The sequence below is a fragment of the Indicator indicator genome, chromosome 9 (genome assembly GCF_027791375.1).
Source record: "Indicator indicator isolate 239-I01 chromosome 9, UM_Iind_1.1, whole genome shotgun sequence".
Taxonomy (NCBI): domain Eukaryota; kingdom Metazoa; phylum Chordata; class Aves; order Piciformes; family Indicatoridae; genus Indicator; species Indicator indicator.
In genome coordinates, this window is record NC_072018.1 from 12,201,490 (window position 1) to 12,223,891 (window position 22,402).

General features: G+C 40.2%; 2 protein-coding genes across 2 annotated transcripts in view; one reads left to right on the forward strand and one right to left on the reverse strand.

Moving 5' to 3' along the window:
* Positions 1-2,336, reverse strand: part of TRAPPC12 (trafficking protein particle complex subunit 12) — a 51,418-nt gene extending 49,082 nt beyond the window's left edge. The window contains exon 1 of the mRNA XM_054383565.1: positions 1,125-2,336. Coding sequence (XP_054239540.1) covers positions 1,125-2,336 — 1,212 coding nt within the window. The remainder of the gene's footprint in view (positions 1-1,124) is intronic.
* A 799-nt stretch (positions 2,337-3,135) lies between these two features.
* EIPR1 (EARP complex and GARP complex interacting protein 1) overlaps positions 3,136-22,402 on the forward strand; it is a 62,947-nt gene continuing 43,680 nt past the window's right edge. The window contains exons 1-3 of the mRNA XM_054383539.1: positions 3,136-3,177; positions 8,269-8,352; positions 11,628-11,760. Coding sequence (XP_054239514.1) covers positions 3,136-3,177; positions 8,269-8,352; positions 11,628-11,760 — 259 coding nt within the window. The remainder of the gene's footprint in view (positions 3,178-8,268; positions 8,353-11,627; positions 11,761-22,402) is intronic.

The following is a 22,402-nucleotide window of genomic DNA, read 5'->3' on the forward strand; positions in this document are numbered from 1 at the left end:
TTACACTATTTTTGGAAGGAGAGGATAAAGAATAGCTTCCTATTACAGTGTTTTCTTTCATACTGATTATTTGGCTCTGTGATGACAAACCAATGTTTTAAGATAAAGCTAACTCAAGAAGTAGCAGCAGCATGGCAGATGTCTAAAACTGGTATTATCTATTACTTGTGACAGAAAACTAAAATTAGTCAGACAATTCAGCTACATACCTGCAACAGATTCACTCCTAAGAGTTTTCTGATAGTTCCTGCAGAGTGAGAACTCAATGCTGCCTGCTCTTTTGTATTTGACTACTGACTGATAATCTTTGTTATATTACAATTAAGGATTAAAGTATCTAAATCCTCAAAAACATTTCTCTAGAAAATAAATCTTTTATCCAGAGGCATATATATGAAAGAGCAGGATTATTTCAAGAAAAAAAGAATCCATTATGATAGCCTTGTCTGAATAGCCAGGATAAAACTCCTTCATGAGAAATACTGAACAGATCCAAATGAAATTCCTCACATTCTGAAAAAAAAAAAAAAAACCTGTTTATTCCTTCTCACCAGCTGGAACTCTGATAGGAAGAAAGAAATGAGTTTCTACTCCTATGTTTTTTCCCTCATGATCTCATCTGGAGATTTTAATTTTGGGGTTATCCCTTCCCTGTAGCTTGCTCCAGAAGTCAGTCTGGATACAAATGATGCAGTTTATTGAATGCAGTGTGAACACCAGTGAAAAATGCTATTTCCCTCTTGGTTGCAACAGTGAATTTCACAAGCAAAGCTGTCTGCTTTCAGACTTTACAGCACAGCACAGTAAGATTGCATACTTTCCAAATGTGAGCATGATCTTATCAACTAGAAGGACCAGAAACAAATACATTAAAAATACAACCAACTATGGATTCTACAGAAACTGCCAACATTGGTTTTCAAAGTGCCCAAGAAATTTCAGATCTGGTTTTAGCCACTTCATGTATGAGTAGGGAATGACATGAAATTTTCTACTGAGGACTGATATAATATGCAGAAGGTGATCATCAGCAACAATATGAAGCACTATGCTATACACATTACTGGACAGCTCTTAGGTTATATTTCTAAAATATACACTAAGATATAATAATAAACTCTTACCTGGATATTATCAAATTTTAATCCAGGCATGGTGAGATTCTCTTTATCTATGAACACAGTGCTGTACTGTTGTGTGGCAACTGAAATAAGAACATTTCTGGTTTCCTCACTAGGAAGCCAAGCATCATTTCTTCTGTCTAGTTCGCTCATATTTAAGGCTGTGGCAAACGGGTCATCACTCCCAGCAAAAACAGCTTGGATCTGTGAAAAGGGCTTTGGGGACTGAGTTGCTTCTAGAGATGATGGAGGACCACCTCCCTCAGGTCTCCCATTTTGTATGGAAAAAGTTGGTTTAGATGAAGGACAAGAACCGCCTCCACCATTAGAAAGAGAGGACTTTCTTTCTGGAATTGAAGAGCTTGCGTTGGGATTGCTAACAGAAATAAAATTGGATGTGGTAAATGAATCAAAAAAATCAGAAGCTAAAGTATTAGTACTAACAGTATCGCCAAAGAACTTGCTTAGACTAGGACTTGGTTGAACCACCTGTGGATTAGACTTCACTGGAGTCTCAATTACACTACCAAAACTGGGAGATTTTACCATCTGAGGCTCAAAACCATCAGGCAGGAACAACTGTGGTTGTGTATTAACATTGTTTCCTTGGCTGAAGATGGTACACATAGGAATAGGCTCAACCTCAGAAGATGGTTTGCTAGTATTGGGTGATGATATCTGGCCCTCAGGTTTACTTTCCTCCATGTTATTAGGTTTTGTTTCAACAGGAATACTGCTTCCCAACTTTGGTTCTTCCTTCTCTGCCTCCTGAACTGATTCTTCCTTTAGAGATGCCTGATCATCTGTTCCAATCTCAGAGATGTCTCTGGGTGTTTCTTCCCGTTCAGTTTCACTTTCATTACTTAAAAACTCTTCTTTATCCAGTTCTGCCTGTGTTTTTTGCTTATCTTTAGCTTCCATTTGTTCTACAATCTCCTGTAGACAACCAAGTTCACCTGTATCATCTTCACTGTTATTTGGAGAATCTGAAATGATGACACTCTCCATCATTTGTTCATTGAGTTTACCTACAAAATTATTTGACTCTTCTGATATAGTTTCATTCCCTTCAGATTCAAATTCGTCTCCACCAAGATCAATGGTTTCCTCGTGAAACAGAATTTCTTCCTGAGTTTTCTGCTGAACTATGTCTCCACTGTCATCTTCATCTGAGGTGCTCTTTGCCTCTTTCACGTTACTTTCATTATTCTCCATAGTAGCTGAAGAGGAAAAAATCCCCATGAAAACAAGTATTAGATTTTATTACTCAGGTATTGTTCATATGTGGCTTTGAACTAAGTCTCAAACAAACACTTACATTCTTGCTTTAAAAATAGTCACCCGACATCTTACATTTAACACCTACCCACAGAATCAAGTAAGTCTGAAGAAGGTTTCCTCTTTATTCTTTTCACATGTAGGAAAAATAATCCTCCCCACTAAACACAGACAAAACAAAACCTACTCTTCTGCTCCCAAAAACCAGCTCGGTCCCCATTTAAGAAAAGGGTGAGTTCACGGCTGTCACCAGGGCAGGACGCTGAGACCGGGGCTGTGGTTGGAACCAGGCGGGGATGGGAGCAGCTCGCTGGCTCCCGTCCGCCCCACGGCGCCAACCTCGGCCCCAGGTCCCGGGGACCAGTCTTGCCTGCAACATCACCACGGACTCCCCCTTGGCCCTGACCGCCCTGCCGGGGGATGGACGCAGCCTCCCCTAAAGCCGCAACCCAAACGGGCCCATCGGGTGCTCACAGGCAGCCTCAGCACCCACGCAGACACCCCTTAGCCAGCACAACTGCCCGGCAAGCCACTCTGCCCTCACCTCAGCGCCCCGGCAGTGACAGTACCGCTCCACCACCAGCCCTAGAGCCGCTTCCCCACCACGCCTGCGCCTTGGGCCCGGCCGAGGGGGACTGCGCATGCACGAACGCACAACCCGGAAGCGGCGAGCGACGGGCAGCGCCGAGGGTCAAAAAGTCACGGGCAGGGAGGTGTGTAGTGCTGTGGGATCGCCATGGAGGATGATGCGCCCGTGATTTATGGGCTGGAGTTCCAGGTGAGTGCGGGAGTGAGTTGGGAGGTGTCAGTTCGTGTCGGTTCTACCTGTGGGAAGGCGGTGGCTGTGAGGCTGGGTGTGTGTAGCGGGGTAGGACAGTGCCGGCGTTGGCTATGTTGGACTGCTTAGAGAGAGTCTCATTACCTTCCCTGAGCCGGTACTAATGGCACCAGGGGCTTTTGGTACTTCTCGGCACCTGCCCGTCGTTTTACGGGGTTTAAGGATGGCTGAACAGGGCATAAGTTGGTCCCTGCCCCAAATCGTTCTGTTTCCAGGGCAGGTGTACTGGTGTGGGTGCATGGGCTGAGGTTGTTTCCCTTATGGTCATGCACAGCCTGGCTGGTAGGGCCTGGACTGCTACTTACAGCAGTCCCTGATCCACCTTTGGAAAGTCTTTGTCTGCCTCTGGAGTGGTAGGAATGTACCGGCAGTCTCGAAAAGATTCTTGTAGTTGTTTCTTTCTTTTCAGATTTTTTTTTCTTTTTTTGTGAGGAGAGGGCATGAAACTGCCTATTTCCGATAAGTTCCAGACTTCAATGGGTTATACCCAACTGTAAAGCTAGTTGATGTATGGGGGAATCTCGGTGTGAGTTCTATGTGGCCTTGTACTTGTGGGCCTGTGCTCATGGAATGATGAGCACTGGAAGATACCTCTAGAGATCATCTAGTCCAGCTCCCCTCTTGTCGTGTTGCTGGGCACCACTGAAAAAAGACTGGTCCCATCCTCATGACATCTACCCTTTAAGTGTTTATAAGCATTGATAAGATTGCCCCTCAGTCTTCTCTTCTCCTGGCCCCAAGGCCCTCAGCCTTTCTTCATCACTGTACCTCTGCTGTGGACCTCTTGCATGCTTTACAGGAGAAAGAGCGGGACTGCCTGTCAGGAGGATAAAGCAAAGTGGCTGTAATCAAAAGGAACAGAAGTTAATACAGATCATAGAATCACAGAATATGTTTGATTGGAAGAGACTTTCAAGATCATCCAGTCCAACCTTCAACTGAGCACTGAAGGGTCAACAGTAAACCATGTGCCAGGTCCACATGCCGCTTAAGTACCTCCAGGGACAGTGACTCCACCACTGTCCTGGGCAGATCGTGCTGTTTGATAACCCTTTCAGGGAAGAAGTATTTCCTAATATCCAGCCAGTTTTTCCAGGAGGGTGCCATGGGGAACAGTTTCAAAGGCTTTACTAAGCCCCTGATAAACAACATTCACAGCCTTTCCTTTATGCACTCTGTGAGTCACCCTGTCGTAGAAGTTGATCAGGTTTGTTAAGCAGGACCTGCTCTTCATGAACCCATGCTGACTGGGCCTGATCATCTGGTTGCTCTGCGCATGCTACATAATGGCACTAAGGATGACCTGCATTCCCTGGCAGCGGGGTCAGACTGACAGGTCTGTAGTACCCTGGGTTCTCCTTCTGGCCCTTCTTTTAGATGGGTGTCATGTTTGCCAATCTCCGTTCAGCTGGGATTCTATAACTTCTATTGGCAGTGGTGTTCTCTTCCCTGGGAGAGCTTTTGTGGTCTTGTGGCATGAAAGAATGGACTAAACAGAACGGAGATGATAACTGTGATACAGCTTTAGAGGTGTCTTTTGAGGATTTATTTTGAAAATTGAATTAGTCCAAGACAATAACGTCTTGGGGAAATTCCTGGTTCTTGTCTCATTCATTTTTCTTTTCTAGAATTATTTTGCTTTATGAGTGCCAATCTCTTATTTCAGTTATTTTCCTACCTGCTTCTCTTGTCAGGACCCTTCCTGAGGGCAGCATTTTAATTTGGAGGACCTCTCATGGAGCTTTGATTTAGCATGTTAGGCTTAAAATTTTACTAGGAAGTGAATAAATAAGATGCAAAACTCTCTTAATAGTCCTGCAAACATGTTCATAATGCATAAAGCATATGAACTGCAAACTACTTCTTTTAGGACCCTCAATTAGCAGGATCTTGCTAATCTTAGGTATGATAAAGACTATTGATGTGAACTTGAAGGGCTATTAAAACATGATTGTTACTGTTATGGTTCGGGAGAACTGAATGGGATTTCTAAGTGTGATTGTGCTGTGCAAGGCTTTGTGTGAGGGTTGCTTTTGTTGCTGTGAGGATTTACAGAATCTGTCAGTCTTTGGAATAGGGTCAGTGCGCTAAATGCATCAGTGGTGGGAATTCTGGTAAAAGACTTGAGAAAGCAGCTGTCTGAGAGCACTGAAGGTCACCTGGGCATGTGTGCTTGCCAGCCTTTTTGCTGATTGTCGCCACAGTTGATGATAAAGGATCTCCTACTGTGGTGGGAGAAGCAGACCTGTCCTGCCTCAGTAAAAATCAAAGTCTTCCTACTGGAAAATTGAAATTGTGCCAGAAGGCAAAAATAATATTCTTGACATTAGCAGTCTGGGGCTTCTCTGGGGAGGTGAGGAACTTGTGTTTTACCTCCAGACTTCAGGCATCAGCAAGGCCAGGCCTTCCCCACCCCCTGTAAGTAGCACTACACTATTTCTGGTTTTCAGCATAAACAGATGGTCAACTAACTTGAAATTCAGTTTTGGGGACTGGAAGCCAAATGTGTTGTCCTTTATATTTTTGTATTGCAAGTTCACTTGTCACAAGTACAGACTGATTGCAGAAATTATTTTGATTGTATTAAGTGACCCAAACATTTGATTATTTATATGTTTTCTTGTTTGCTGATACCAAACCAGCACAATGCATCAGCAAGACAAAATATGTATTGAAGTACTGATCCCTTTCTCTTTGGACTGTATTTAGGGCATTCACAGGCAATTAAAAAAGTATCTTTTTGTATTTGAAAAAATGTCAAGAAGGGAAGGAGAATTTCAGAGCAAAGTGTAGAGATTCAGTGGTGGTCTTCACTAGGGGACTAGTTTTGCCTCTAAAAGCATTGCAACTCTACTCTCTTGAGATTATAGACTCATGGAATGATACAGAGGTTGGAAGGGACCTCTGGAGATTATCTAGTCCAAGCCTCAAACTAGAGCAGGCTCACCTAGAGCAGGTTGCATAGGGCGGTGTCCTCTCCTTTCTACCTCAGCCTTAACTTTTCTCCAAATGGATTTTGTCTCTTTGAAAGACTCAGTGTGGATAAGAGTGTCTAGCCCCATGATACACAGACTGCTGGTCAGGACTGCCTTTGGAGCATGATGATGTGATTTCCTGTGTCTCTGCAGCAGTTGTTCCACATCTCTTGTCACCTAGAAGGATGTATTTCCCTTGAAAGTGTAGGGATGAATTGATAATTGTGGCATTCCTTTTGGTTTTCTGTTTCATGTTTGTGTGCAACCCATAATTTGGTGGAATAAATGAGAACTGGGGATGCTACAGACTATTGTACAGAATAAATGTACAGATTTTGAAAGCCTCGAAGGAGGAAGAGTTCATTGATATTCCTTGGCAGACTTGCATGACATGGACAAGTCTTCAGTGTTTGCTTTCCAAAGGCAGGATTTCCTTTGTGTTAGCTGAGTGGAATTTTGACTGCATAGTTACAAACTGTTAAAATATTTGATTAGAGCATCAGTCACAGTCCAGTTACTTCCTTATCACCCCTATTTTATAAAACTATCTGCTCTAAACCATGGACATTTCATTGTAGAGCTGTTGGTGAATGTGAAATTTGGACTTGTAACCAAAATGTTCTTTGTAGTTCCTGATGCCTTAATCTTTGCTAGCTAATGTTTTTCTAGTCTCAGTCCTGAAATGACCTAATGATGTTTGTTGTGTTGTCTAGCATGTGCAGCTTTACTGTGGCTCTGTGTAAGGACAACTTGTTTTCTCGTGTTCCCATCTTTCCCGTGTGTTGTGCATATATTCTATGCATCACAACAATTTTCTCAGCATATAAAGCTTTTCAGGGCTATGTGCAGGTTTGTGTTCTGTGGGTGGTGGCTTTTTATAAGAACAGTAAGCTGTATTGCTTGAGATTAGTCAATATTTGTTATTCTGAGCTTTTTGTTTATTTTCTACCTAGTGGCTGCAGTCAAAAGGGTGCTTTTGTGAAAGATGTTCTTTGCAGCCTACTCTGACAGCTTACACACAATATTACAGACTTAAGGTGCTCTCCTTCATCTTGACAGCACTCCAAATTCAGTTAAATTGTTCATCAAAAGAGTTGCTCAGTGTCTTAGCATGTTGAAGTAACTTCTGTTTCTCTTGAAGTAACTCTAAGTAGGCAAAATTAGATTATAGAATCCTGGAATTGTTTTGGTTGCAAAAGACTTCTAAGATAGAGTCCAACAGTCAGCCTAAGACTACCATGGCCATTAGACCATACGCCAAGGTGCCATGTCCACACATTTTTTTTTTTAACACCTCCAGGGATGGTGACTCCTCCACTTTCCCGGGCAACCTATTCCAATGCCCAAACACTCTCAGTAAAGAAATTTCTCCTGATATTCCAGTCTAAACCTCTCCTGGCACTTAACTTCTTAGTGTCTCTGATGGTCCTTAACTGTTTTGATGCTTCTTTTAAGATTGTGGTTGGGGCAAGCTGAAGAAGCAATGCACTCTAATATTAACAATAATACAAAAACCACCAAAAAATGACAAAATTTTGTTAGATAAATACTAGTTTCTGCTACTATTCAGACAATTATTTTCTCTAGTGCCTGGGATGGAGAAAAAAGGGATTTTTTGTTTTTTTTTAACTTTCTTCAAAACTTGATGGTTAATGATGAGAAAAAATTTTGGTTTTATGCAGGTATCTTCAGCCTGTGTGGTTTGAAAAATGTGAACATCCTCTTCGGTATTGTAGCTGATGTATTTAGGAATTGACTGTTCTATAGAGTATTTTCAGTTGACAAAGGAGAATAATATTGGATATCATCACTGTTATATTGAAGGCCGGATAATGTATTTAGCCCTTATAGGTTCCTCATAACTGATATGCAGCTCACAGCTATGAGAAACTGCACAAAAAAGGGCATCAAACAAAGCAGACATAAAGGGCAGTAAAGTATTTAGATTGTAAGAATTGAATGCTTCAAATGATATCTAATATATAAGATTCAAGAATTTTGTTGAAATTAAGGGATTGTATTAACTGGAGTTTTCTAATGGTTTCTTCTTCCCTAGGCACGGGCTTTAACGCCTCAGACAGCAGAAACGGATGCAATAAGATTTTTGGTTGGAACACAGTCTCTCAGATATGATAATCAGGTAATTTCTCTGTCAAATAAGTTGTAATTAAAAAAAATTGTTCTAATATTATTATTCCTGCTTTCTCCTCCCTTTTGAGTTTGACTGTTAAATGTAGTCAAGTAGAAGGCTTCTTGTGAGTAGAACGTAAAGATACTGGTACAAAATGTAGGAGAACGAAAGCTGTGTGTGTTTTCTCAAACTAGATTACTCCAAATTGTATGACTAAATTAGATTTGTTTAGCAAAGGAACTGCCATATTTTTAATTAATTTAGATCTATAGATTCTATGGAGCTGTCTTTGTGAGGTGCAAAGTATAAAAAAAGTCTTTAAGCCTTGATTGCATCTGATGGGACTTCTGATACCTGCACAGTTCCATTTATGTGAAGCTTCATAAACTAGATTTTTCATTATTGATAATTGTCAGTCAGCTGTGTCCTTTCTGATCATAAATTTAACAATTTAAACTAAATTTTGTGACTTCCTTGGCTCAGTTTACACAGTTACATTTTTAATTGTGCTGTTTCAGATGTTCTTCAGATATTTGACTATAATGTGATTTCTTTTTCTTTTTTTTTTAATGCTGCGATTTCTGTGTGAAGTTTTTTTTCACTTGATTCAACTACTTAAATCCTGATACAAAATAGTAGCTGGAGAATTAGTCCCACTTCATTCATATCCATCAGATCTTCAATAATTGTTTTGATTTCAGTGAACTGATTTAGTGTATTTTAGAAATATTTACACATTTTGTCTTGTTTGAGGAGGCTTTTCTTTTTCCAACGAATAATGTTAATAACAGAAACGACTCCCTAGGGCATTAACAAATGTTTGGGGGTTATTAGCCTGTAGCTGTGCTTCAGGCCATCAGCTCTTCTCAGCTAGTTGCTGATCCCCAAGAATTGCTCTAGGCCTCAAGTCATTGTTCCTTAATTCAGCACTAGGTTCTAGAGGTGTGCTTAGACGTCTTTAGCTCCTTGACCTAACTGAAGAGCTGGCTTGCAACCTTTAGTGCTTAACCAAGCACTGCACAGAGAGGTTTCTTACTCAGTGCTAACAAGTGCAGAACATTTCTTCCTGTCTGGTCGTGGACAGATGTAGTGCAAATGAAAGAACAGGAATTGTACAGCTGGCATAGTAACTTGTGCCTCATTGAGATTTATTACTGTGTGAAGCAATTCAGCCATTCATAGGAGGTCCGATGAAAATGTTTTCCTGTTAATACTGTCATTTCAAAGCAAAGAAAAATACTTAGAAGGCTTTCTGTTCTGTCAGTGTTTTAGATGTTAATACTGTGTAGCACTTGGTGTTTGGTCCTTAATGTTTGAAATTAAGTAGTTTCTGGGGTAGATGAAAAATGTCCCAATTCCTGAGATGAATGGTGTCTTGATTCCTGGGTAGATTTCTATGTTAAGGGCAACACAGGAAGGCTGAGAACACAACTTGCTAATCAAGTTTAGAGATGCTTGTGTAAGCCTGGGATAACGGAATGGAAGAACAATACAGGTGATGAGGGCCCAGCATTATATTTGTAGGAGGAATTGCTTATGGCAGTGTTTGGCCAAGGGAAAAAAAGTGATATGTAAGTTCGTTTTTTCCCGTAATACTACGTAGGTAAGATTTTTGCAATGATTCAGTAGTTAGTTCAGTGGACTTAATTCAGTTATCATGACAGCATGGCTTTTTTTTTCCTCATTGTTCATCCTTTGCTGAAGAATTTTTAATGAGGATACAGTTCTCTAAAAATTGAACCCTTGAGAATGTTTACTGTCGAGCTTAGCAGAATTAGTCCCATGAGTAAAGTTAGTTGTGTATGTTGTGCCAGGTTAGAATCTTTCTCAAGTTCTTCTATTTCTGAGGCAGTGACAGAAAAACAACTAACTAAAAATGAGGAGGAAAAATGACAGAGTAATGTGGAACTACTTAAAACCCAACCAAAACCCCCACAACAAACAAAAATCAGGAACACACAAAGCAAACCTACTGTAGGTCTTTAAAAATCATATCTATATGTTTAAATGTAATTTTGTTTTGCTCATCTTTAAATTTAATGCCTTATAAAAAGTGTTAGATTTATATATTGGTACAGATGTGTGGTTTGATTACTGAAGTGAACTCTCAAAAAGATTTTTGCTGAATTTACATAACATGGTCACAATAACCCCATGAACACTCTAGGCTTGGAGCAGAGTGGTTGGAAAGCTGCCCAGTAGAGAAACGCCTGGGGCTATTGATCAACAGCCAGCTGAATGAGCCAGTGTGTGCCTTGGTGGGCAAGGCCAACAGTGTCTTGGCCTGTATCAGGAATAGTGTGACCAGCAGGAACAGGGAAGTGATTGTTTCTTTGTACTCAGCACTGGTGAGGCTGCACCTTGAGTGGTGGGTTCAGTTTTGGAGCCCTTACTACAGGAAGGACATTGGAGGTGCTGCATCATGTCCAGAGAAGTGCAACAGGGCTGGTGAAAGATCTGGAGAACAGGTCTTGTGAGGAGTGTCTGAGGGAACAGGGGTTGTTCAGTCTGGAGAGAAGGGGACTCAGGGGAGACCTTCTGGCTTGCTCTCTACAGCTCCCTGAAATGAGGTTTGAGCCAGGTGGGTGTTGGTCCTTTCTGCCTAGTATAGTAACAAGTGACAGAACAACAGGAAATGGCCTTACGTTGCCCCAGAGGAGGTTTAAGCTGGCTATCACAAGAACCTCATTAACTGGAAGAGGCTCCCCAGGGAATTGATTGAATCACCATCCCTGAAGGTGTTTAAAAGATGCAGAAATGTGAGGAACCTGGTTTTGCACTAGACTTAGAGTTAGATAACGGATGGACTTGGCAATCTTAAAGGTCTCTTCCAACTGAAATGATTCCATGATTCTACAGTATTTATTTCAAATGTGAGTCCTTTCCCTTTCTCCTTTCTTTGTAGATTATTTGAATCCAGTGATTTGGATACAGATTTGGTACAGAAATTTTAGACTGTAAATTGTATTGTTATTTCTGGTTGTTGATATTAGAAATGTGAACTGCAGTACCAGTGGCTTGCTTATTATTAGCTATAAAATGAAAAATTACCTTCAAGCAGTAAGTTACAAAACTCAGCAGAGAAAACAAGATAGTTCCTCAAAAACAAGAAAATGGCTTGTGTTTTTCTTGAAAAGTATATCCTGCATGAAATCAATGATATGCTAAATTGGTATTCTAATAATTAAAGTAGATATTGGTTATAAAATTTTAGTTAAACTGTTCTGTGCTGTCATCGTGTATAATTAAGATCCACCTAATGTTCTCTCTTATTGTATTTGCAGATTCACATCATAGACTTTGATGATGAAAATAACATTATAAACAAAAATGTTCTCCTTCATCAAGTGGGTGAAATTTGGCACATTAGTACCAGTCCTGCAGATAAAGGCGTTCTAGCAACCTGCTACAATAAAAGTGAGTCCTTTCTAATCATGAAGTTTTAAGTGTTTTGCTTTTTCCAGCTACCTGAGAGGAGGTTGAAGTCAGGTGGGTGTTGGTCTCCTCTTTCTAGTAACAGGGTGAGAGGAAATGCCCTCAAGTTGCACCAGAGGAGGTTTAGGTTGGATATTAGAAGAAACTTCTTCACTGAAAGGCTTCTTAAGATAGGAAGAGGCTCCCCAGGGAGGTGGTTGAATCCTTACCCCCAGAGGTATGTCAGAGCTGCAGAGATGTGGTGCTGAGAGATCTGATCTGGCACCAGCCTTGGTAGAGTTAGATAATGGTTGGACTTGATGATCTTAAAGGTCTTGTCCAGCAAAGGTCTTTCACAACAATTATGCTGTACCTTTACATGTACCTTATTTGTCTCATTTCCTTAGGTCACCTTGGTTAGATGTCTACTCTTGCATTCCTGTCAAGGAAAGCAGCAAAATAGAAGCATTGCTTGCTTGATGAATGCAAAGCGTGGCGAATAAAATCTATTCTTGTTATTTTAGGCGTCATTCTTTTGATTGTTTTGTATGTTTGCTTTTGAAAACAGAAGTAAATGTCTTTCAAAACATCATCAAGCTCTGTACAAACAAACTTCACCTGCAGTTTTAAAATGCCATTATCTAATGTTATGTTGAATGTATGTATGCCCACGGAGAACTGTAAATTCTTATCTAAATACCTCCTCAGAAAAAGTAGGATTGCTCCTTGTGTAGCCTAACACTAGGTGCAGAGCTGGTGGCGTTAAGGATCTCTGTGCATTTCCATGGTGAGGCAGGTGTGAAGATTCCATTGTGAGGCTTCAATAAGCCACTTGTGTCATTTGGGAAGGGGAGTACTTTTTCTTTCTGACGAGCAAGAAATCTGTGCTGTCAGTTCGAATAAGAAATATTTCCTCTAATAAATGAGAGTCCAGTCTTACTTGGACTGTTTTTCCAAGAAAGAATGGGCAAGAATTAAGGTGGTGATTTTCAGGCTTTATGAATTTGTGGACAATTGTAGAGATGGGAATTCCTGGTGTTCAACCATGTGGCTGTTTTGCAGAGAGGATTGCAGAATTGCTTGGTTCTCCTGATTCCTTTGGATTGAAATGAAAGTGCTGAAATATTAATTTCTTTCAGAAATCCCATGTGAATCTTTTAAAGACAATTAGAGAAGATAAGTAGAGTAATAAGGAGCTTCTTTCTGTTTTCTGAACTGAAAACTATTGTGGGCATTTTGACTAAGAGAGAGCATTGAAATGTTACTGGCCTGTGTTTGATTGCTTGTTACTCTCTGGTTGACTTACTGGATGTAACTTCCTCACCTCACCAGTGATCCATGAAGAAAATGAGAAAGCAGCAATCAAGCCTATAACTCTGAAGTTGTTTTAGTAATTTTCTGGCTAGTTTCAGATGAGAATCTGAGGAAGTTGTCAAGAAAACCAAAACAAGTCTCACCTTTCTTTGTCTAGCTTTTCTGAGTTAATTTTGTCTTTTGCTCTGTGTTTTTTGTTTTTCTTAAAATATTGTGCTGCACAGAATAGTTTGAAACCCTTCAAAGAATGTACGTAGCTCTTTTTCCCTACATAACTGCAAGATGATACAAGATAGCTCCTCAAGTACATTATTTCATGTATCTAAAGTACCATTTAATGCTAACCAGTCTTAATTTATTCCATTTGTATCTCTCCTTGAGCTCAAGTATTCTTCTAGAAAGTATGGTGAAAGCAATACTTAAATATAGGCCTTCTTGAGAGAAGGTGTAAAGCTATCCCTTTTATAGCAGGGTATAGCAATTCCTTATAGCAGTAGGTATATTAATTGAAGGTCTCTGGGGGAGATTACTGAGATGGCTAGACCTCAGCCTGTATGCAAAGGCTGTAAATTTCTGAGGTGTCTGTTTCCCATTTTCGGACCTATTCATTCATGTGCATGTTTTCTATTCTAGCTTCTTTGTGTTCTAGATTTTAGTTTACCTAGTTTCTGAGCATTAAGCTTTATTGTTTGTACTTCATGCATCATCGTTGCAAGTCATCAACCGTAAGCTTTCTACAGACAACAAGATCAGATTCTTAAGTGATTATTGATGACTTTAAATAGCAATGTATAGAGCAGAAAGCACATAACACAGGGTTTGAATAATAAGGAATACGGGGTTTAGCAGACAACTTATTTCAAGTAGTAATGGAACCAAATGAAGCAACTGAAACCTTTAAAACACTTTTATGTATTGTATTTGCTTTGTTATTTTCAAAAAAGCTCTTAACTTTTTTCCTCACTGCAGTATCAGTTAAATGAGCTCATGCTGTCAGGAAGAGTCATAGGAATTGTGACCATCTCTTGTGTCTAAGCCCAGAACTGGCAAATTTTGACTGTTGTTGAAACAGAGATTGAGGAGATGAAATGTGATGTGTCCATTATCAATAGCTGTTTTTTGAAGTGACTTTAATTGGTGAAATGTGGTGTTGAAGAAAAGTGGAATCATGTACCATTTGCATTTGGTAAATCATAGAGGCAAGCTGACGGAATAGGAGGAAGCACTCATTTTCCCAAAACAGGAGTGCTACAGAATTTATGAATGTATGAAGTTAATATGGCAAATATGAATATGAATAAAAATATTAATAACTTTTTACTAATATGAAAAATTGCCCAAAATGGATTAAGTGGGCTCAGTGTATGGCTGGAATATATGTTTACAGTGGGAATGTACAATATTTAGGCAATATAACAGTTTTAACAATTTTAAGCAAACCGGGAGGAATAACAGAAAGAGAAGAGAATCCCCAGGAGCGATATGGTGCTCGACCACAGGGGAGACTTGACAAGAACCATAAATACAGGAGGCAATGAACTGGTTACTCACAGAGAGTTTCAGCACCCAAACAGGGGTTTGCTGCTGCTGTATATTAGCCGTTGAGGCTGTAAGGGTGCCAACAGGGTCTCGATGCTGGTGTGGCTCCAGCAGGACAGTGGGTACCATGACACGTTTTTGTGAAGGGCTCTTGTGTCTCCCTGGGTAAACTGAGGCAAGGCACGAATTCTAGTTGCAAGGGGAAGTGAGTAAGCCTCGTGGCTTCTTGGCTTGCAGTGAGTAGGGCTTGCGGCTTCTATCCCAGGTGTTGGACCAGGCAACTCGAGGCAAGGCATGTTGAAGCAAGACAGTCCAGGTAAGGCAGGTTCAAGCAGGCAAGGCCAGGCGAATACAAGTCAGCCTGTATTTATCAACTGAAGAGGGCGTTTTGGTTCTTGGTTAACTTTTAAAAAGCATTTTACAGCTAGTGACACAGGAAAATATCGATTCCTGAATTTGTTTTTGTGTCAGCCACCTGAACCTGCTGTTCTTCAGACAGCAGATTCTTTTCCTAGAACAGATTTATGCAGGATAAAAGAGTTCATATTCCCCAGATTTTAGCTACTATTTTAATCGTAACATATTTTTAAAATGGCATGAAAAGTATTTCCACAGTATCCAGTTATCATCCTCAGTAACATTATTACAAAGTTCAAACTGTTTACTTAATCAGCTACTTGACACTGAATACCACTGCCTCGAAGTCAAATACTGGCAGTCTTGCTGTATGTTTTGAAATACTCTGCATCTGACATTTTTTGCTTTTCTTTTCTCTTGGAGGGATAAAACTTAACAAATGATGTAATGCCAAATTTGTTAATTTCTACTGGATGCTAAGAATTGTATGAGGGAAACCAAAACTTGTATCCAGCTAGTAAATAGGTTATTTATGGGGTCAAGAATCAAATGGAAAACTTCAAGCCCTCTCTCTGTGTTTTAGAAGGGTACTGATGGAATAGTTTTCTGAAGCTCTTACTGTTGTCATTGAGAGAGGCCTTGAACTGATGTAACAGGGCTCTTAGTGAAAAGTTGAAAGACCCCAGAATCATAGAATGGCTTGAATTGAAAGGGACCTTGAAGATCATCTAGTTCAAACACCCCTCCCGTTGGCAGGGTCACCTCCCACTATACCAGGATTCTCAAAGCCTCATCTAGCCTGGTCCTAAACATTTCCAGGGATGAGGCATCCACAACTTCTCTGGGCAACCTGTTCCAGTTTTCCACCACCCTCACAGTAAAGAAATGTCTAATCTAAATCTACCCTGCTCTAGTTTAAAAACATTGCCCCTTGGCATGGTGCTAGGACACCCAAGACTCTCTTGGATGGGGAAGTTCAAGTTTGGATTTCTTTGTTTTCTACTTCATGTTTTCTACTTATGGCTTCAAAGTAGTGTAAAAATTAAGGGGGAGGGAGGGGGAATGGGATGAACCTGGTAGTGTAGTTTAGGGTGAGTTGTTGAGAGAAGGGTACAATGCAAAGAGGATTTTGAGTGATGACAGTAAAAGTGGCAATAAGCTAGAGTGCTACAGTTGTGTTTTAGTTGGTTAATGCTTAATCTCCGAAAATTTACACGTGCTTACTCACATCTGGTATTTATTAGTATTTTAAAGATAGGTTCAACAAAGCAGAAATCAAATCAGTTGCTTTGCAGCAGCTGTGAATTAAAATGGAGGATGCTGTATTTAGTGGAAAATCCCTGTCAGAAAGATCTAGGAACTTTGCACCTTCCTCCTTTTTTTTGCTCTTCTAACTAGCTGTAGTCAGTTGACTCTTCATTTTTAACCTTATTTAAATTAAAATAAGAAAGGAGTGACAATTTTAAAGTGAATAAGAAAGGTGACAGAGTGTTTAAGGTTATAGCATCTAACTAGAAATGCACTTTTAAATATCAGAAAAGAATAATGACAGGGTGGGATGAGGGTCAAGAGTTTACCCTTCAAATAATGATATAAACCAATGAGAATAATGGTATGCTAAATCATAAGTTTAAAAATTAAGATAAGTTAGTCTTCAAATGTGCATGAAGTTGGTATCCATCCAAAAGCTCCCTTAACCTGTTAAGGGAAAAATACTTTCACTTGTGTATTACTTCTTAAAGTTTTAAAGAAGCCTACTCAACAGAGCATCCTAGCCTACACTAGGATAAATTTTTTATCGTGGTGAGGTGAAATGCCAAAACCCTATAGGTCACATTGAAGCAGACTCACTTGGGAACTAGAACAGTGAAAACCTGACAAAGCCTTAGTTGGAATATGATCTATGTACAGTCTTGGCATTGCTGAAGTTTCAGGCTACAGGAAAGGAAATGGGGGAAGCCGTTTGAATGGACTTTTAATTGTATTCTGATTTTAAAAGGGAGAAATGCCAACATATTGAAGTGTGTATAATATTTTTGTATATAATGATGGAAGCCTCTGCTGTAGGGTTGGCTGAAAAAAGTGGGATCCATGGATCAAGATGAAGTTGGGGAATATTTGGAAATATGTCAGTTTCTGAATAATGCTGCCAGTTTACAGTACAGTCATCAGGTCTTTGAAAAGCTTTACTGGTTAGGTGGATGTGCAGTGGTTGGTATAGGTTATGTGCATTTTTTATGAGTGTGCCAGTCTTGCATGTGCTTTTCTTAATGTGCTTTTACAGAATATTTGGTAGAGGGGGTTAATGCTCATGATGTGTTTGGGAAAAATAACTTTATGTAGCTGAAAACCTGAAAATGAGAATGTGGTGAAATGATGTCTGATGTTTAGATTTAGTTGCTTTAATGTCAAGCAGGGTGAGAGCAGATGTGGACAGTGTGTGAGAGTGTGTGAGCTGTATGAACACTGAAACTGATTTAAGAGGAAGACATCCTTTACCTGTTAGCTTGTGAGGGATAGCACCTGCTGAGCCCCAAAAAGCCCTTAACAAAGGTTAATAATTAGGTTTTGGTGTCAGACAAGCTGGTTGCTCTTGGATTTTTTGCACCAGTATTGCTGCTGTAAGTTTTGCTGGAAATTGTAACCCCTAAAATAATGTCAGGATATTAGAGCAATATTTAAAGGCCATATATGTATGCCAGTAACTTGAACAGGGCCATGATGTTGACCTAGGGGCTGACTTGTAGCGTAGTGCCTACTGTTAAACTATTGGGATGCTCCCTGGGCAGGTTTGGTGTGGGCCACCCAGCACTTTTGGACAGTGATGCCCAGAAGCAGTTCAAGAACATCATGAGTAGTTGCAGTGTAACCTCCTCCTTTCTTCCTACCCTATAAAAAAAATTGAGCTTAACTGTGATAGGCTGGCCTCAGGACTGGAAAACTGTACCTGGCTATATTTGAAGTGAGTAACCAAAAAATAAAATACCTGTTTTACCATTGCAGATTGTTACTAAAATACACAAGTGGTTTGGTATCATAGAATCAACCAGGTTGGAAGAGAGCTCCAAGATCATCCAGTCCAACCCATCACCCAGCCCTAGCCAATCAACTAGACCACGGCACTAAGTGCCCCATCCAGTCTTTTCTTGAACATCTCCAGGGATGGTGACTCCACCACCTCCCTGGGCAGCACATTCCAATGGGCAATCACTCTCCCTGTGAAGAACTTCCTCCTAACATCCAGCCTATACCTCCCCCGGCACAACTTGAGACTGTGTTCCCTCATTCTGTTGCTGGTTGCCTGGGACAAGAGACCAATCCCCACCTGGCTATAACCTCCCTTCAGGTAGTTGTAGACAGCAATGAGGTCTCCCCCGAGCCTCCTCTTCTCCAGGCTAAACAACCACAGCTCCCTCAGCATCTCCTCTTAGGGCTTGTGTTCCAGACCCCTCACCAGCCTCATTGCCCTTCTCTGGACGCGTTCCAGTACCTCAACAACTCTCTTGAATTGAGGAGCCCAGAACTGGACACAATACTCAAGGTGTGGCTTGACCAGTGCTAGGTACAGGGGAAGAATAACCTCCCTTGTCCTGCTGGCCACACTATTCCTGATACAGGCCAGGTTGCCATTGGCTCTCCTGGCCACCTGGGCACACTGCTGGCTCATGTTCAGCCTACTATCAACCAGCACCCCCAGGTCCCTTTCTGCCTGGCTGCTTTCCAGCCACTCTGTCCCCAGCCTGTAGCACTGCTTGCGGTTGTTGTGGCCAAAGTGTTTGGAGAATATGTTGCAGGGCAACATGCCTTTACCTCAGAATTTAGACAAAAGACATGACAAAGTTATATACGAAATAGATGAAGGCATGAAAGTAGGTCAAGAATTCATGTTCTGCTGATGTCAGTGGTGTGGTTTTTCTGTTGTACCCACTTATTCCACAACACTGAGAGAAATAATTTTAATTTACTCCTTCTAGAGAAGAGGTTATCTTGGAAGAATTCTCCTTTTTATAAAGCATTTACAGAGTGTCTAGTGCCATGGGGTGGTTGTGTTGTGATTAGGATTGTGCAGGGAAATCCTGAAGATGAATTGAAGATAAAGCTTCATACTTCTCCAACTTGAAGTGAATGTTTAATTACTGGGTATTAGGTGTACACATTCATTGAGGCAAATATGTGTTTAATGATGATAATTGTATACTCCTGTCTCTTGTTTCTGAAGAGGGCACTTTTAATTTTTTTTTTTCTAGCTGCTTTCAGATACTGAATTATTAATGAGATCATGGATGAGAGCTCTTTGCTAGGATCATCTTTTTTAAGTTTATATGAAGTTTCTGTGTAATCTGGGCTGCAACAAATTTTCATGCCTTGACTCATTAAAAGGGAATAAATCAAGCTCTTAAATATTATGTCAATAAATTGTATGGAATGTACTGAAGAATTGTTTTAGAGGTTGCCTGTGATTCTTCCACCCCGACTTTTCCTCACTGAATGATCTTCAACAGAAATTGTTCTTTACCTAGTTTAAAAACAAAACAAACCCATCAAAACAGCTGACATCTCCTCTTGCTCTTGATAGCATTGAGACCACAGGCAGACCTGAGTCCACTGGTGTCACATGCTGTCTGGTACTTTTGTCATCTTAGAAATGTGTGAGTTCAGTCTCATGAATCACAATTAGAAAATGACATCTGTCATTTAGGGCAGTTTTTCACAGAATGTTTTATCCTGGGTTGCTTGGAGAAGAACATTCATCTGTTGTTTCTCAGAGTTTTCTTAATTCTTAACTAAGCTCTTTATTATGAGGATGGTGGAACACTAGAACAGGCTGCCCACAGTGCTTATACAGAATATTTGGTAGAGGCCAATGTGGAGGCCACATCCCTGGAGTCATTCAAGATCAGGTTTTGAGAACTGGGAATGCCCCTGCTTACTGAAGTAGGGGTTGAACTAGATGACCTTTAAAGGTCTCTTCCAACCCAAAACATTCTATCAAGTCATTGAATCATAGGATCTTTTTCATTGCAAAGACCTCCAGGGATGGGATTCAACCACCTTCCCAGGGAGCCTATTTCAGTCTTTGAAAACTCTTTCAGTCAAGAAGTTTCTTTTAATATCAACCTCAGTCTTTCCTGGTGCAACTTGAGGCTACTTCCTCTGGGAGCAGAGAATGAAAGATGTATTAAGCAGAGTTACACTTGGAAATGTGAGGCCAAAAAGGATGATGTAAATGTGTGCTCTCAGTAGAATGGGTTTTGGGATTGATGGGTTTTTTGTTTGTTTTTTTGTTAAGCTGACAGTAACTTCCTTAAAAGATTTTGTAAAAGCATTAGGAGGAATACTTGTCATCTCGGTTTTTGGGTGTCTCATATAGTAGTTCATGAAGGAAGTACTTGGAGAATGTGTAAAGGAAAGTATTAACAGGAAAGTTAGCCCTAGTATGTTTAAATCCCAATGGACTGGAAATGCACAATCAGCTGAAGGCAAAGTGACCATTTCAGTAGTGGAACTTTTATGCTTTACTCTTGTTGCTGTACTCACAGACCATCTGGTGGCAGTGTACAGACACATCTTACCAAGCATTTGATTTAGGACTGTAATAACAATTCTTGCACCTTATCACTGCATTTCTGTTTCTGTAAACTTAGGTCATGTTCTTCATAAGTTGTTTTCCTTCTGGATCAAATCATCCTAACCTCTGAACATCTAATAAGACAGCTGTTCTATCCTCTTTATGGTGCCCTTCTCCAGCTTGTGCTATGCCCTTCTCTAGATGCAAACACTCGTCTTGCACTGTCCATTTGTGTGATAGGCATAACAAGTTCTTGTAGGGCTGTGAAATCCTTTTTGTTTATTCATGGTGTTCTTTGTAAGGATGTCCAATGTTTTGCTGGCTTTCATAGAAACAGCTGTGTATTAGGTTCAAAGATTAGTCTTGCTACAAAAAGCTTTTTTTTTGAGCTGTAACTAACAGTTCAAAGTGCAACATCATGTCAGAATGTCTTGAATGTCTTTTCTCTACTTGTATTAACTAATTTCTCTACACAGGGAAGCTTATTTTATGGGTTTTTTTTGACCACCAAGTTTTCTGGTCTCCTTCGTTTTTCTTGCCTTTGGTAGAGCATGCCATGGAATCTTACTCCTGTAAGATTAGGATTTGACACTGTGACACTAATAACACTTTGAGGAGCTCATGGTGAAATGCCTCTTCTGTTTTTAACTTTAGCTTTCAGATATATCCTTGCTTTAAATCCATGGTATAGAGCAAGATGGTTTCTTCTCACCAGGGAGAAGAAAAATAAAGCTTTATTTCTATCAACTGTAACAATATTGAGGTGTTTGCATGGAGCTTTTTTTGTTTGGTTCGTTTTTTTGATGTGGAGTTGTTACCACTGCAACAAAATCAGATTCTATCTGTAAAGTGAATGACTAACGAAAGCAGCTCTCTTAAAGTTGGTTAAAGCCCTTTTCCAGATGGCTTTAAATACTTGAAAAATAATTTTCTATATTGCTGTCATCTTTTGTTTGCTCTTGCCTCCGCTTCTCTTAAGATTAAAGATTCTTACTCCAATCCATTGAAATATATGGAAACGGATGTATTTTCCCAGTGCAAATGTGTTTTTCAGTTCCTACAAGAATAGGTTTTGCATTTCCATCACAGGTAGGGACACGCAAAGCCACCAGAGGGCATAAAGTGTGAATGGAGAAGGTTGTTCTCTGCAACCTCACTCATGTGCAAACACACACCTTGTGTTGCTATTCTCTTTTTCCAAACAAGACAGATGCCACTGTGCAGGAGTTGTGAAGATTCCATAAATAGCTTGGCTTTGTAGATCCCAGAACACAGAGACATACAAGCAATAAACTGCTGTTTAATTTTGATGAAAAGTTTGCATTTCCAAATCCATTAATTTAAAACATTAACTCTGCTGTGAGTTATGGCTGTCTGGTGCATTGCTGTTATTGCACAGTAAACTTATGTATTAAAAAAAGAAAAAAACTTTCCTGCAGAGAAAACTCATCAGTAAGGGGACTGGAAATAATGCTGCTGGTGATGCTTTCAACTGCTTAGTATTGAAGACAGCAGGTGACACTGACTTCATTGGTTTCACTTTCCTTAGCTGTAGCGAAAACACTTCATGTAGAGAACTCATTGGCACAACTATGTGAGGTGCTACTGTCGTTAAAATGGGGAGGGAAGTTGAATGCATTCCTCTAAATATTCCTCAGTGCTCTTGTCAACAGTAGTGGTGGGATGTACAGAAGAAAGTTTATTCCTGTAGTTTGAAGAAAAAACCCAAATGTTTGGTGTTCTCCTCTGTAAATTGTACCTGTTGGTTTTCTAGAAGTCGTAGCAGTCACATGTGATTTGTAGCCTTTATTTACAAGTTCAATTAACCCTCTTGCTGTGGACAGGGACACCTTCTATTAGACCAGG